Source organism: Limulus polyphemus, unplaced genomic scaffold, assembly GCF_000517525.1.
Source record: "Limulus polyphemus unplaced genomic scaffold, Limulus_polyphemus-2.1.2 Scaffold1569, whole genome shotgun sequence".
Lineage (NCBI taxonomy): Eukaryota > Metazoa > Arthropoda > Merostomata > Xiphosura > Limulidae > Limulus > Limulus polyphemus.
Genome location: NW_013667179.1, coordinates 236483 through 249194, shown reverse-complemented (window position 1 = coordinate 249194; position 12712 = coordinate 236483). Strand labels below are relative to the sequence as shown.

The window sequence follows — 12712 nt, the reverse complement described above, 5'->3', positions numbered from 1 at the left end:
ACGATCATAACTTATTATGAAATACTTTCCTATGTATTAGAATTAGATAATATCGGTTTCGCATTGAAGAAGAATTATTGAAGATGCCATATCTATTCTACATAATATCTTAGTGGAGAAGTGTGTACCTAAAATATATTATAAGCATAAAAATGTAGAAATTCATTAATATGTAACTTGATTAAATAAATGAATGAATATTATACAAATCTAGAAGGCGCTACACGCGCAACATACCCTCTACACCGATATTTCACGTGTCTAGTGTTCCGTAAGCTTTTTCTCAGCTGAAAAGTGTTCGTGACCAAAAAGTTTGGGAAACGTTGATATATTAATATTAAAATTATTGAGTTAATTATTTCAGATTTTTCTCCAATTGTTTAAACTATGTTCTAAGACGAAACAAATTAAAATATCAAACCTTTGACAGAAAAAAAAACAAAACAATTATACCAAATATTTGGTTGGAGACGACTTGAATGGGTAATGAAGAAAAACTTTAATATAAGTTTAACATAACAGCAAATGTACAACGTTTCGACAAGGTTTTGTCATCATCAGGCACTATACTATATACTAAATATTTATTCTTGCAATATGCTTTACGTCACAATTAGGGTAGCCAAACTTTGACCTCTGACCTGGAGAAGAGCACTTAAGTGTGTGTGTGTGTTGTTCATTTATCTTTTCACCACTGGAAACTTTAAATAGATCAAACTAGTTTAAAAGTTTTTTTAGAAATAATTTTGTTGTAAATTTTAAGACTCCCTATCAACCTAATCGATAAAATATAACAAATATTTATAGAAACAATGTGCTATTTTTCTGTCCTTTTAATCCAAATGATAACTGTTCTTCGTTGATATGTAATAAAATATAGTACGAATTAAAATACAAATAGAAACAGAATTTTTTTTTCTAATTTTCATCAAAATATGGAATTTAATTTCTGTAGTGCATATTTGCGTATAAAAACATTTTAATACTAGTAATAAACGACCTTATAGCATCAAATTTATTATTTTACTCCAGCTGGACATTCAACGTTTCACTTTACAGCTTTATCAGGAGCGTTCCACCAAAACAAAAACCATAACTGACACTACAAACCTTCAATTGGTGTAAATAAATAAATTCGAATGTAATGTATAACGTGCATTTCTACAGCGTGAGTTTGACATATCAAGTAGTAAAGCTTATTGTTGAAAGAATTGTATTGTTGAAATAAACTACAGTTACCTGTAGTAAATAAAGATTCTATCCAAGTTACAGATTGAAATAACAAAAGACAAGATGAAACAATAAAAGAATTATAATTATTGGCACCATCCTTTGTCCCCATTCATCTGTGGCCGTTGTTGTTCGATGAGAAGAGCTTCTTAAAATATTCTGTCAATGTACTTTGTGGCTTTGGTGAGGATTCGTACAGAGAATTGTGGTTTCAGATGTTACTTGTCCATGATTAGCTACAAAATGGTCTGCAGCTGCGCATCTTTTATGCTGTTGTTTATAAAGAGTCAATATGTTCTATCCTTGTGTGAAGGGTTCTTCCGGTTTCCCAAACGTACGTATGATGGCAGATGTTACATGTAAGCTAGTAAACAACATAGAGACAATACAGTTGGCTTTATTACATTATAATGTAGTGTAGTGAGATTTTGAAAGTTGGCTTTTGAGTGTTGGACCTGATTGTTCTATAATTTTAATCGGAAGTTCAGATTTCTTCTTGATTACAGTTTTTAGTTTTATGGAGATAATTTGTGTTTTTTATGCTAGTTTTTGCGTGTCGTAGTCCTGAAAAATGGGTTCGAGGTAAGAAGACAGATAGTCGTTACTCAAAAGAAATTATTTTAGTTCAGTTTGTTTGTTTTGTTTGTAATTAAGCGCAAAGCTACACAATGAGCTATCTGAGCTCTGCCCACCACGGGTATCGAAACCCGGATTCTAGCGTTGTAAGTCCGCAGACATACCGCTGTGCCACTGTGGGGTTTGTTTGTTTTGTTTGTAATTAAGCGCAAAGCTACACAATGAGCTATCTGAGCTCTGCCCACCACGGGTATCGAAACCCGGATTCTAGCGTTGTAAGTCCGCAGACATACCGCTGTGCCACTGTGGGGGCTTTTAGTTCAGAGCGTGTAGTATTTTTTTCTAGTTCTCCAAGGATTGTACCTTTCTTGGAAGCTTTGGGATAATGGGAGTTAAAGTTCAGAAAAAGATGTTTTTTAATTGGTTTGTGAAACAAGGTAAATTGGATATTATTGTCATTATCTATTCTTAAGGTAATTTCAGGTAACTCTATACTCCTCTTGTCATTCGTTATAGTTGTTTAACGATCAAAGTACAACATAGCAGAACAATGTTGTCCTAACAGAAAACCAACACAGGTAAACAAAATTATAGTTCCTTAACAGAAGCTGGTATTTACGATGAAAATAATCAATGATCTTACGATAAAATCGCCATTTATGTTGATATTCTTATGATTATTACATCCAGTGCAAAGCTACGTAATTAGACTATTTGCATTCTGCCCACCACAGAAAATCGAACCCCGGATTTTAGCCTTGCAAGTCTGTAAATTTACCGCTGGCCCACTGGTGGGTATCGGATGGATTCAATTATAAGCAACAACTTTGAACATTTGAAAAAAATTAAGTATATTCAGTTAATATTATCATAGTGATATGATTCAAATAAATGTCAAGCGACGCGTCTAATAAACATAAATCACATAATCATTAATCTCTACGCTCGACTCGCAATTTGCGAGTCGCAGGTTTGAACCCCCGTCACCGAACATCCTCACTCTTTCAACTGCGGACGATCAATCCCAGTATTCGTTGGTAAAAACATTAGCCCCAGAGTTAGAGGTGGGTAGTGTTGACTAGCTGCCTTCCCTCTAGTCAATCACCCCAAAATTAGGGACGACTAGCATAGATAGCTCTAGTGTAGCTTTGTGCGAAATTTAAACCAAATTAATCTCAGCCACAATTAAGCGCCCTCTAGAGGAAAATTATAGATCCCAGCTGACAAACCTTATACTTCCCTGTAATGATAATCGGTGGACATAATTTGTCTTTTTTTCTTCACTTTATCCCTATTTTAAGCTACTGTTTGTCCTGCATAAAATATGCAATATTTCGCCCTTTGTGTAAACCTATTTGAGCATAAACATACCAACCGAAGTTTTACCCTAATGTTGCTGTGAGGATATAAGCTCCATTATCGAACGAAAGGCTTGTTGAAACACAAAATGTAAGTCTGAAATTACTTCGATTAGAACTTTGCAATGGAATGATTAAAGGAACAACTAAACACACAAACAATTGCAGTAAGGCGCGATTTCAATGATTTTTGTTAGGCCTAAAAATAAATTGTTTCGTCAGATGAGGTTGTTTTGCACTGGTGCAATATTGTTTGTTACACTCACGTGTTGATTATGTTTTGAAAGCTAAAGTATAAATTCAAATTAATATTAACGCCAATGACTCATTAGTATTAGCTGTGATAATGTAGACATTCTACTGAAAGGTTAGATTGTTAGTTATTGATAACGATGGTATATGATAGGTTACCTGAGCTGTGCTGACTACCAGTGGGTGTGAACGCCTTTTCTAAGATAGCGAAGCATGATTATGATTAACCATGTATGTAATAAGGCATTAGTATTATGCCTATTATATGTTTAATAATACATTCATTATTCAGTCCCTTAGGGCTTTATTCAGGCCTGTATTGAGCAAAATGCGTCGTCGGTAATTAATATGGCGGACATATGGTGGTTGAAATACTAATATACACTCTTCTTTGTTAAAACCGGGCCTGGTGGTTAGGGCGCTCGATTCGTAATCTACTAGTCGCGGGTTCGAATCCCCGTTACCGAACATGTTCGCCCTTTCAGCCGTTGGGGCGTTATAAAGTAGTGGTAAATCCCACTATTCGTTGACGATGGTGATGTTAACTAGCTGCTAAATTAGCATATAGCCTTCGAGTAGCTTTGCGCGAACTTCAAACCAAACCAATCGTTAAAACCCTAGGAGACTAAATGAAGAAGGTAGTGTTAAAAATATAACATGCTTAATACTAATGTCTGATGATAAGTATAATTAGTCATCAAGAAACATGTTAAAAATATAACATACTTAATAATAATGTCTGATGATAAATATAATTAGTCATCAAGAAACATGTTAAAAATATAACATGCTTAATACTAATGTCCAATGATAAGTATAATTAGTCATCAAGAAACATGTTAAAATATAACATGCTTAATACTAATGTCTGATGATAAGTATAATTAGTCATTAAGAAACATGTTAAAAATATAACATGCTTAATACTAATGTCTGATGATAAGTATAATTAGTCATCAAGAAACATGTTAAAAATATAACATGCTTAATAATAATGTCTGATGATAAGTATAATTAGTCATCAAGAAACATGTTATATTGTTGTAAAACACCCAACCAGTGCCTCTTCGGTTTCGTGCGAAAATACGTTTGACTTTATTGTCCCTACAACCTTGGCGCAAAAATGTTTCACATCAGATCAATTTCATTATTCTCTAGAAACACCAACATCCCCCCCCCAAATATGTGCATACTTGCACCTTTTTTGAAATCACTTTAAACACTGCTCACTGTAGCAATCAAACCCCGAATTTTAGTGTTATAGGCGCGTGGCTTACTGGTAAGGTTTTGCACGGAAAAGAGCTCAACAAACCAAATATAACAAGAGATACCTTCTGATTTTTTATTGTAAATTACTCATTTGTTTCATTATTTGATATTTCTCGAGATAAGCATTTTGAATCATGTATAGGGCTTGTGTTTCCCTTTGAAAATAGGCCCGGCATGGCCAGGTGGATAAGGCGCTCGACTCGCAATCTGAGGGTCGTGGGTTAGAATCCCCGTCCCACCAAACATGCTCGCCCTTTCAGCCGTGGGGGCGTTATAATGTTACGGCCAATCCCACTATTCGTTGGTAAAAGAGTAGCCCAAGAGTTGGCGGTGGGTGGTGATGACTAGCAGCCTTCCCTCTAGTCTTACACTGCTAAATTAGGGACGGCTAGCGCAGATAGCCCTCGTGTAGCTTTGCGCGAAATTCAAAAACAAACAAACAAACCCTTTGAAAATAGCATGTTAATGTTCAATGAAAATTTTTATGCACCACAAAACAGCAACAATGATGTTACGTAGCAGTGCCAAAATTCCGAATGACGTAAAATGAAATTGGCAGAGGAAAAATTAAAAGGAATTTGTTTGGTTTAGGACGTGACTTTAGGGTAATAATAAAGAAAAATAGATTTCTAAAATGCATAAGAATTGATTCTGTGTTTATTAAACTAATTGATGTACGCCCATGTGATAACTATGTATATATGTTATATACGCGATTAGATACGTTATATTAAAACGTGCAAATCAGCAAATCACGTGACAATCACAGTCGATATAAAGTCACCGTGTAATAGCATGTACCAGAAGTACATTTTGATTTTGTTCAGGGATTAGGATGTTGAGTGATATCAACAAGAATTCATCGCTTTTGGGAAGGGTATGCAACAGCAATTTTCGACGCAAAATATTCATACATTTAGATTGTAATGAAGTGTTCGGATCGAGAATTTATAATTCCCAGGTCCAAGAAAACACAAAAGTCAGTGACAAAAACCGTTCATGTACCCCTAGCAACAGTAAACAACATAATAAATAATCAAATTTCGATGACATCATACTAACTACGAAAAACCAAACGATGTCAAAATGTAGTTCTTATACATACTGTTCCACCTCAACTTTACATCGGCTGTGGCTGTCACATTACCTAATGGTTTGCAGATTCGCAGTTAACCCTTTATATATTTTTTACAATTACTATTAACTTACTTATCGATCTTACCCTCGCAGAAAACAGCATATCAACCTCTGGAGATAGGTTTTAATCACCACCTCTGTGGCCAGCCTTCAATAACCCATTTAAATTTATAATTTGGTTTCACGAATAGCACTCATTAAGTGATTTTTTTTTTTTTTGCTTCATGAATAGCAGATAGCTGCTGACAATAAATTGTAGTTAAGTATTGGATTATAGAGACTTCATCAGTTTCTAATTTCAAGTTTACTTTTTCGTTCCACGTGTCACAGCCACATCAGTTTCTAATTTCAAATTCATTGCCAATTTATACATGTGGGACTTGGGTATAAAGATAAAGGCACCTCTAACACCATGTGAGTCTTAATTCGACAAGCACTTCTCTCACACAAATTTATTCTGCCGTTTCTACACTTACTTATCCTAGTTATATTGATTATTTCTATATGTGTGAGTTTTGTTGCGGTTGAAAGTTATTTGTTTGTGTACACAAACTCAAGTATGTGTGTGTGTGGTTGTTCATATGAATAAGTCTCCGGTGGGACACCGGCAAATCTACAAACTTACTACCCTACAAACCGGAGTTCGATTCCTTCGGTGGACACAGCAGATAACGCAATGTGGCTTTGCTATAAACCAATTATGTAAATCATAGCCGTTCTTAACTACATTAAAATAATACAAAGCTTTTTTTTTTATATTGAATGTTCTTCAGTACTTCATTTACCTCTTATAAATTACTCATTTTCAAAAATATATTTGTCCCTCATACATAAAGCCTAATCATACCGTTAGGGTAAAAATGATGCATAGAGATATAATGCAGTTTTGTTACCAGTCTTGTCAAATTGTAATGATTGGAAAGAACTTTTCAGAGAACCATACTGATTTGAAGGGTCTGGATGTTTCTCAGTCATCATAATCCTTGCCCAAGTTCCAGAGGCTAATGACATTGTACTTAAGATCTGAAGAAAAGAAATAAAATAATACACACTTCTTATTAATAATCAAATAGCGAAACACTTAATAGATGAGGTTAAAAAGTTTTTGTTGTAAAAATATTTTATATATTTCATTGCTCCGTGACATTTTCAAGGTAAAACTAGCCGCTCATCTAACAAAGAATGTAGCAGAACTAGAACTAATATCAAGTGTTAGTAACTACTCATAAAACTCAAAAGTTCCTTAAACTTTTTTTCATATCAGTTGTATGTAATGCCGTCACAATAACACTTTTCTATCAATTTCTCAAACTTTTAAAGACTATATAGTGATATAAAGTTAAGGTACTTCGTATTAAATCAGTACTTAACCAATTTATATTTAATATATTAGTACATCGAAGCAAAAAAAAAGCCGAAAAATATTTGAAAAATATATAGGTATGATAAAATAAAGCAGGGTATACTTACTTTTTTAAACATTAAATCGTAACACGCTCATCTCATTTTATGTTTACTTAAAATGTAATGTTTTCTTTTAATCATATTTTATCTGCCATATTTCAAAGCACACAAGGCTTTACCTTAAAACTATTTTAGATTTAAGTATTCTGGTTTTCATATGTTCATATACTGTAAGAATCGAAAAGTTCCTGATATTGAAAGTTGGTGATTAAGAGATGTGATAGACCAAAGGCGATTTTTTTTTACAGACTGTTTGCTTATTTGTAATTAAGCACAAAGCTACGCAATGGGCTATCTGTGCTCTGCCCACCACGGGTATCGAAACCCGGATTCTAGCATTGTAACTCTGCAGACAAACCACTGTGTCACTAGGGGTCCAGAGTCAGTTTGTCTGTTTGTTTGTAATTAAACACAAACCTACACAATGGGCTATCTGTGCTCTGCCCACCACGGGTATCGAAACCCGGATTCTAGCGTTATAAGTCCGCAGACATACCGCTGTACCACTGGGGGGGGGGCTCCAGATTGAATGCTTGGAATGTGTATCCTGCTGCGAACTATCGTTTTTATATGTATACTATTGTCATCTAGAGCCTGAAATTAAAATCATTAAACATTTAAACGGGTATTCGTTGGGATTTTTGCAAAGTAGCCTTCTAAATCAAAACAATAAAATAAAGCTTTTAAAGTGTATGTGCTTAAATACTGTTTATTTATTAATTCAGTTATCAGTAAATAGTTGAAACTCGCGTGCGTATATATTAACTTAACTTCAGTTGTCAGGGTTATAAGTCATCCAATAATCAGTTGTTATGGTTTTTCATATCACACACCCTTGATAAGATAACCCAAGTTACAAAACTAACAGCGAGTGTAAAAGAGACAGTTTAATGTGTGGGGAATAAAACAGACACGAAATTTATATTGTAGCTCTTATCTTCTCATCGAACACAACAATAATTCTTAATTGAACGTTGAGTATTGTTGTATTGAAACATTATTTTTTTAAAGAAATAAGCGTGAGATGCTATAATATTCATTGAATAGTTTGTTTTAGGCAAGCGTAAATGACATTTGTGAACTCCTTAGAATAGTTTTGATTAAGTAAAAATACTTTCATTAATCTCTTCACACGTGGGGGCGTTATAACGTGACGGTCAATCCCACTTATTCGTTGGTAAAAAAGAGTAGCCCAAGAGTTGGTGGTGGGTGAAAAAATAAATCTTGGTTTCCAAAATTACGGGCAGAATACAAACTAGTCGGGATTAAGATTGTTATGAAGATGGTGATTAAAGTGAAGCTTTAGTAACTTAAGGCGTTAAAATACATTTCAACTAATTCACGGATGATAGTTTCGTTTGGTTGTTTTTTTAGAAAAAAAACCACATTGGGCTATCTGCTGTATCCACCGCGGGGACTCGTATGACTTGTTTGTTTTGAATTTCGCGCAAAGCTACACGAGGGCTATCTGCGCTAGCCGTCCATAATTTAGCAGGGAAAGACTAGAGGGAAGGCAGCTAGTCATCATTACACGTGAGTGGCCGGCAACCATATAGCACGAGCATGTTCGGTGACGGGAATTCGAACTCTCGACCCTCATATTGCGATGCTAGCGCCCAAACCACCAGGCCATGTTAGGCCTAGAGCTTCATTTTAATAATGAAGCAAAAAATTTAACATCGAAACAACTGTCAAAATTTTCCATTTCTACTATTTGTACCAGTGAAATATTTATATATATATATATATTTTACCAAATGACATACTAATATGTTTAGGGAGGTGCATAGAATATCATGAAAGCAATCTCAAACTTTATAACGTTAAGTTGTACAAGGAGAACAGTAATCGTATCGTAGTATCAATTTCCAGAGATTTCCTTTTTAAAGTTTTGGTTTTAATTCTTTAAACAAATACCCTTTTACAGTAAAAGATCTGATTTTTTTTTGTAAGCAAAGAATAAATACATGAATATGTATTCATATATAATTTTCAAGGCACAAGCAGCACAGAGTGTAACAAACTGTAGCTAGTAATAGATAGCGTTGAGGTTCAGGATCGCTGAAAATTGAAGGAGTTTTGCTTGTATTATGAGTTTTGTCGACATTTTAAACAAGCAAGATAGTTTTTAAGCGAGTGAAACTACCCAAGTCATTGATAATTTTCGCGTTAGAGAAAATTACTTACAATTGAATAAATGCCCGCTGCTAACGTAGACGAAACAAGGGAACAACCGCAACATCCCATGGTGATGATGAATACAGGATCCAAATAAAGATTGCCTTAAAGACTTGGTTTGTTCTACTGCACGCGCTGACGCTGAAACCGGTTGTTTGCACCACACCTGAAAAGTAGGCAACGTAGAGTGACATCAGAGATTGTGTGCTATGGAGAGTAGACTTTGTACGTACATAGATTCGTGTTAAGTATCAGTAGATAATGCTTCAGAAACTATTACACAATGCTCTGCGATTAGCTTGAACAAAAGAACACAAACTTTGGAGCATTACAGTCACTTTATTGTCAGATAATGATAAATAGTACACTTATAATTAGAAAGTTTATTTGAAATAACACATTTCAAAAATCTTATCGAACTCACAAATTCTGTTGACTGGCTTTCAACAAAATTTTATTTCTCTCTTACAGCTCAGGATTTTGCAACAGACGAACCAAGTTTGAGTCCGTGCGAAATCACAAAAATATTCGCCGCGACTTAAATCGTGGATGAGTTATAAGAGTTTATTTTATAAGTTTATTATTTTTTATGTGTTTTCCTAATAATAGGCTTTAGTATATATATTCCCCTCTCTTTCTTTTAATTCATTTGTTGTAATAGAGTTCCACATTATTATTTATTGTACATTGCTTAATACGTCATTAAAAGTCACATTTGTAAAAGTTATAAAACAGTCTAGTGGGTGTAAAAATGTCAATCGACTCAAATGTAACTTCGTAAATGCATCGGAATTATTTTTGTTGTAATTGTATGATTGGATTTAAAATTCTGTTTAAAATATTTTATTGTTTGTTTGAAGTTATACCCAAAGCTAAACAATTGGCTATCTGTGCTCTGCTCACCACGGGTATCGAAACCCGGTTTCTAGCGTTGTAAGTCCGCAGACATATCGTTGTGTCACTGGGGGGCATATTTTATTGTCCGCTCCCCGAGCATACAAATTCGGGAAAACCCAAAAACCTTCCCGAATATCATCTGTACTATAATAATTTTAAAAGTTTATTTTCACCGAAAAGCAGCGGATGGATTTTAAAGAATAATTGACACAATACTAACTAAAAAAGAAAAGAAAAAAATATATGACTTTCTCTGCACACTTTCAAATCTAACTTGTTAGAATTACCACTGCTATTAATTCACGTTAAAGTAAAAAAAAAAAAAAAAAGAAAAACTCTCCAAACTAAAATACTTGCAAATATATATACAGATTAAAAACTAAAACGAAGTACCTTTTCTAGTCTTAAGAATACATGTTGCAATACAAGGTATATTTTTTCCTGTTGTCTTAGTGCCAACTAGTTTCTTGTGATTCTGTGTTGTCAATTACAACACATTTTATACAATTGTAAATATCACATAAAATCTAAAAATACAAAAAAATGACTACAGTTGAAAATTAAACGTTTAATGTATATATATTTCATTGATCATTTAGAATTAAGCACAAAGATACACAATGGGCTATCTGTGCTCTGCCTACCACGGGTATCGAAACCCGGTTTCTAGCGTTGTAAGTCCGCAGACATGCCGCTGTGCCACTGGGGGGCATATTTCGTTGAAGTCACTTTCGAATTTCTTTGCATTTTCAATATATTGCGCTTGCTACCTTTATGAGGTTAATAATAACGATTAAATAATTCACAAGCAAATGAAAATTCTTTCAATACGTCGCTTACTTTTTCTATTTTAAACTTGTTATTATTATTATTAGTTATTTATCTATTGTAAACAGGTAGTTATAAACCTCAGCTTGATTATTGCCAATCATTGTTTTCTCTGATAGAATAATTACATGAGAATCATGCACTATTTAAAATGAAATCTAGTACGGATTATTCCTTAAGTAGACCATCTGTTATACTAAAAGCATGTTAATGAATACGTTAATGAATGATGAAATTAAAACAAGAGGGAATCCTCAATAGCTATGGCTGTAAATAGACCTCAAATCGGTCAAGTGATGGAGCTATGAGCTAAAAGTTTGTACTTGAAAAAACAAGAGGGAATCCACAATAGCCGCGGCTGTAACGAGATCGCAAATCTGTCAAGAGATGGAGCTGTCAGATAAAAGTTTATACTTGAAAATCAAGAGGGAATCCTCAATAGCCGCGTCTGTAACTAGATTAAAAATTGGTCAAGAGATGGAGCTGTGAGCTAAAAAAAACAAACCGAGGTATGAATACTACAATTAGTAATTACTAGCACAAACAACCGCTAATATTGCGACATTTCCGCAAGTTATATTAATTTCTCTAGTGTTTGTTGAATTTCGCGCAAAGCTACATGAGTACTATTTGCACCAATTGCCCCTGATTTTGAAGTGATAGGCTAGAGGGAAGACAGCTAATAAAAAACACTCACCGTTAATTCTTAGGCTACTCTTGCCAGGCCAAGTAGTGGGACTTGAACGTCACTCTTATATCGCACCCATCCAAGGATCTAAAGTGCGAAACGCTATTTTTTTTTTTGGGGGGGGGGGGTCGCAAACTATGGAAATTTAGTGACTACCTCGATATCGAACCACTCTTGCGTCGTCCCCAAGGGGTTACAGCGATGGTAAAATTCTCTTTACTATAATATGATATAATATAAGAGAATATTTTACCAATAGCATCACGTGCTTTATAAATTGATTGTTTGGTGTGGCCCAATAACTTGACTAAAATCGTACATTGTACGAGCAAGGACGAAGGTAGCAAAACATTTAATCTCTTGGACTATAATTGGTTTCTACGTCTAATCACTTTTTAGCCGCGGCATAGGTGCTCATAGAATGGCTTTATTGAAAAAAAAATGAGAACAATTGAACATTTTCTAGAAAAAAAACTAAAATGCAGAAGCATATCAAACTACTGGACAAGATTCTGGTCGAACAGTCGCCCGTAGGTTGGCGTTTCTACTAGTTATTTCTATTTCATTAAATTATGTCTGTGTGTTTATTTTATAATTGACGACGTGAAATATAATTAGATACTGAATTATTGCAGAAATGGTCGTATCTGCTGATTTGTATCCATAATCATTTTTATTTTTTTAGCATATAGTTGAAGTTGCTATGAGTCAGCAGATGGCGCCTGAAACCCTAACATGTGCTCCAATTTCGATGACGAGGAACCCACTTTGAGACTAATAATGGCTGGAGACGGCTTGAATGGGTAATGAAGAAAAACTTTAATATAAGTTTAAC

General features: G+C 34.4%; 1 protein-coding gene across 2 annotated transcripts in view; it reads right to left on the bottom strand.

Annotated features, from left to right (window-relative positions):
• Positions 1 to 9653, bottom strand: part of LOC111086939 — a 24160-nt gene extending 14507 nt beyond the window's left edge. The window contains exons 1-2 of one of the 2 annotated variants that reach the window (XM_022391821.1): positions 9474 to 9653; positions 6716 to 6845 (exon numbers count right to left, since the gene is read on the bottom strand). In XM_022391821.1, the coding sequence (XP_022247529.1) occupies positions 6716 to 6845; positions 9474 to 9533 (190 nt within the window). In that variant the 5' untranslated portion in view covers positions 9534 to 9653. The remainder of the gene's footprint in view (positions 1 to 6715; positions 6846 to 9473) is intronic. The other variant, XM_022391822.1, reaches the window with a different exon arrangement.
• Between the last annotated feature and the right edge of the window lie 3059 nt (positions 9654 to 12712).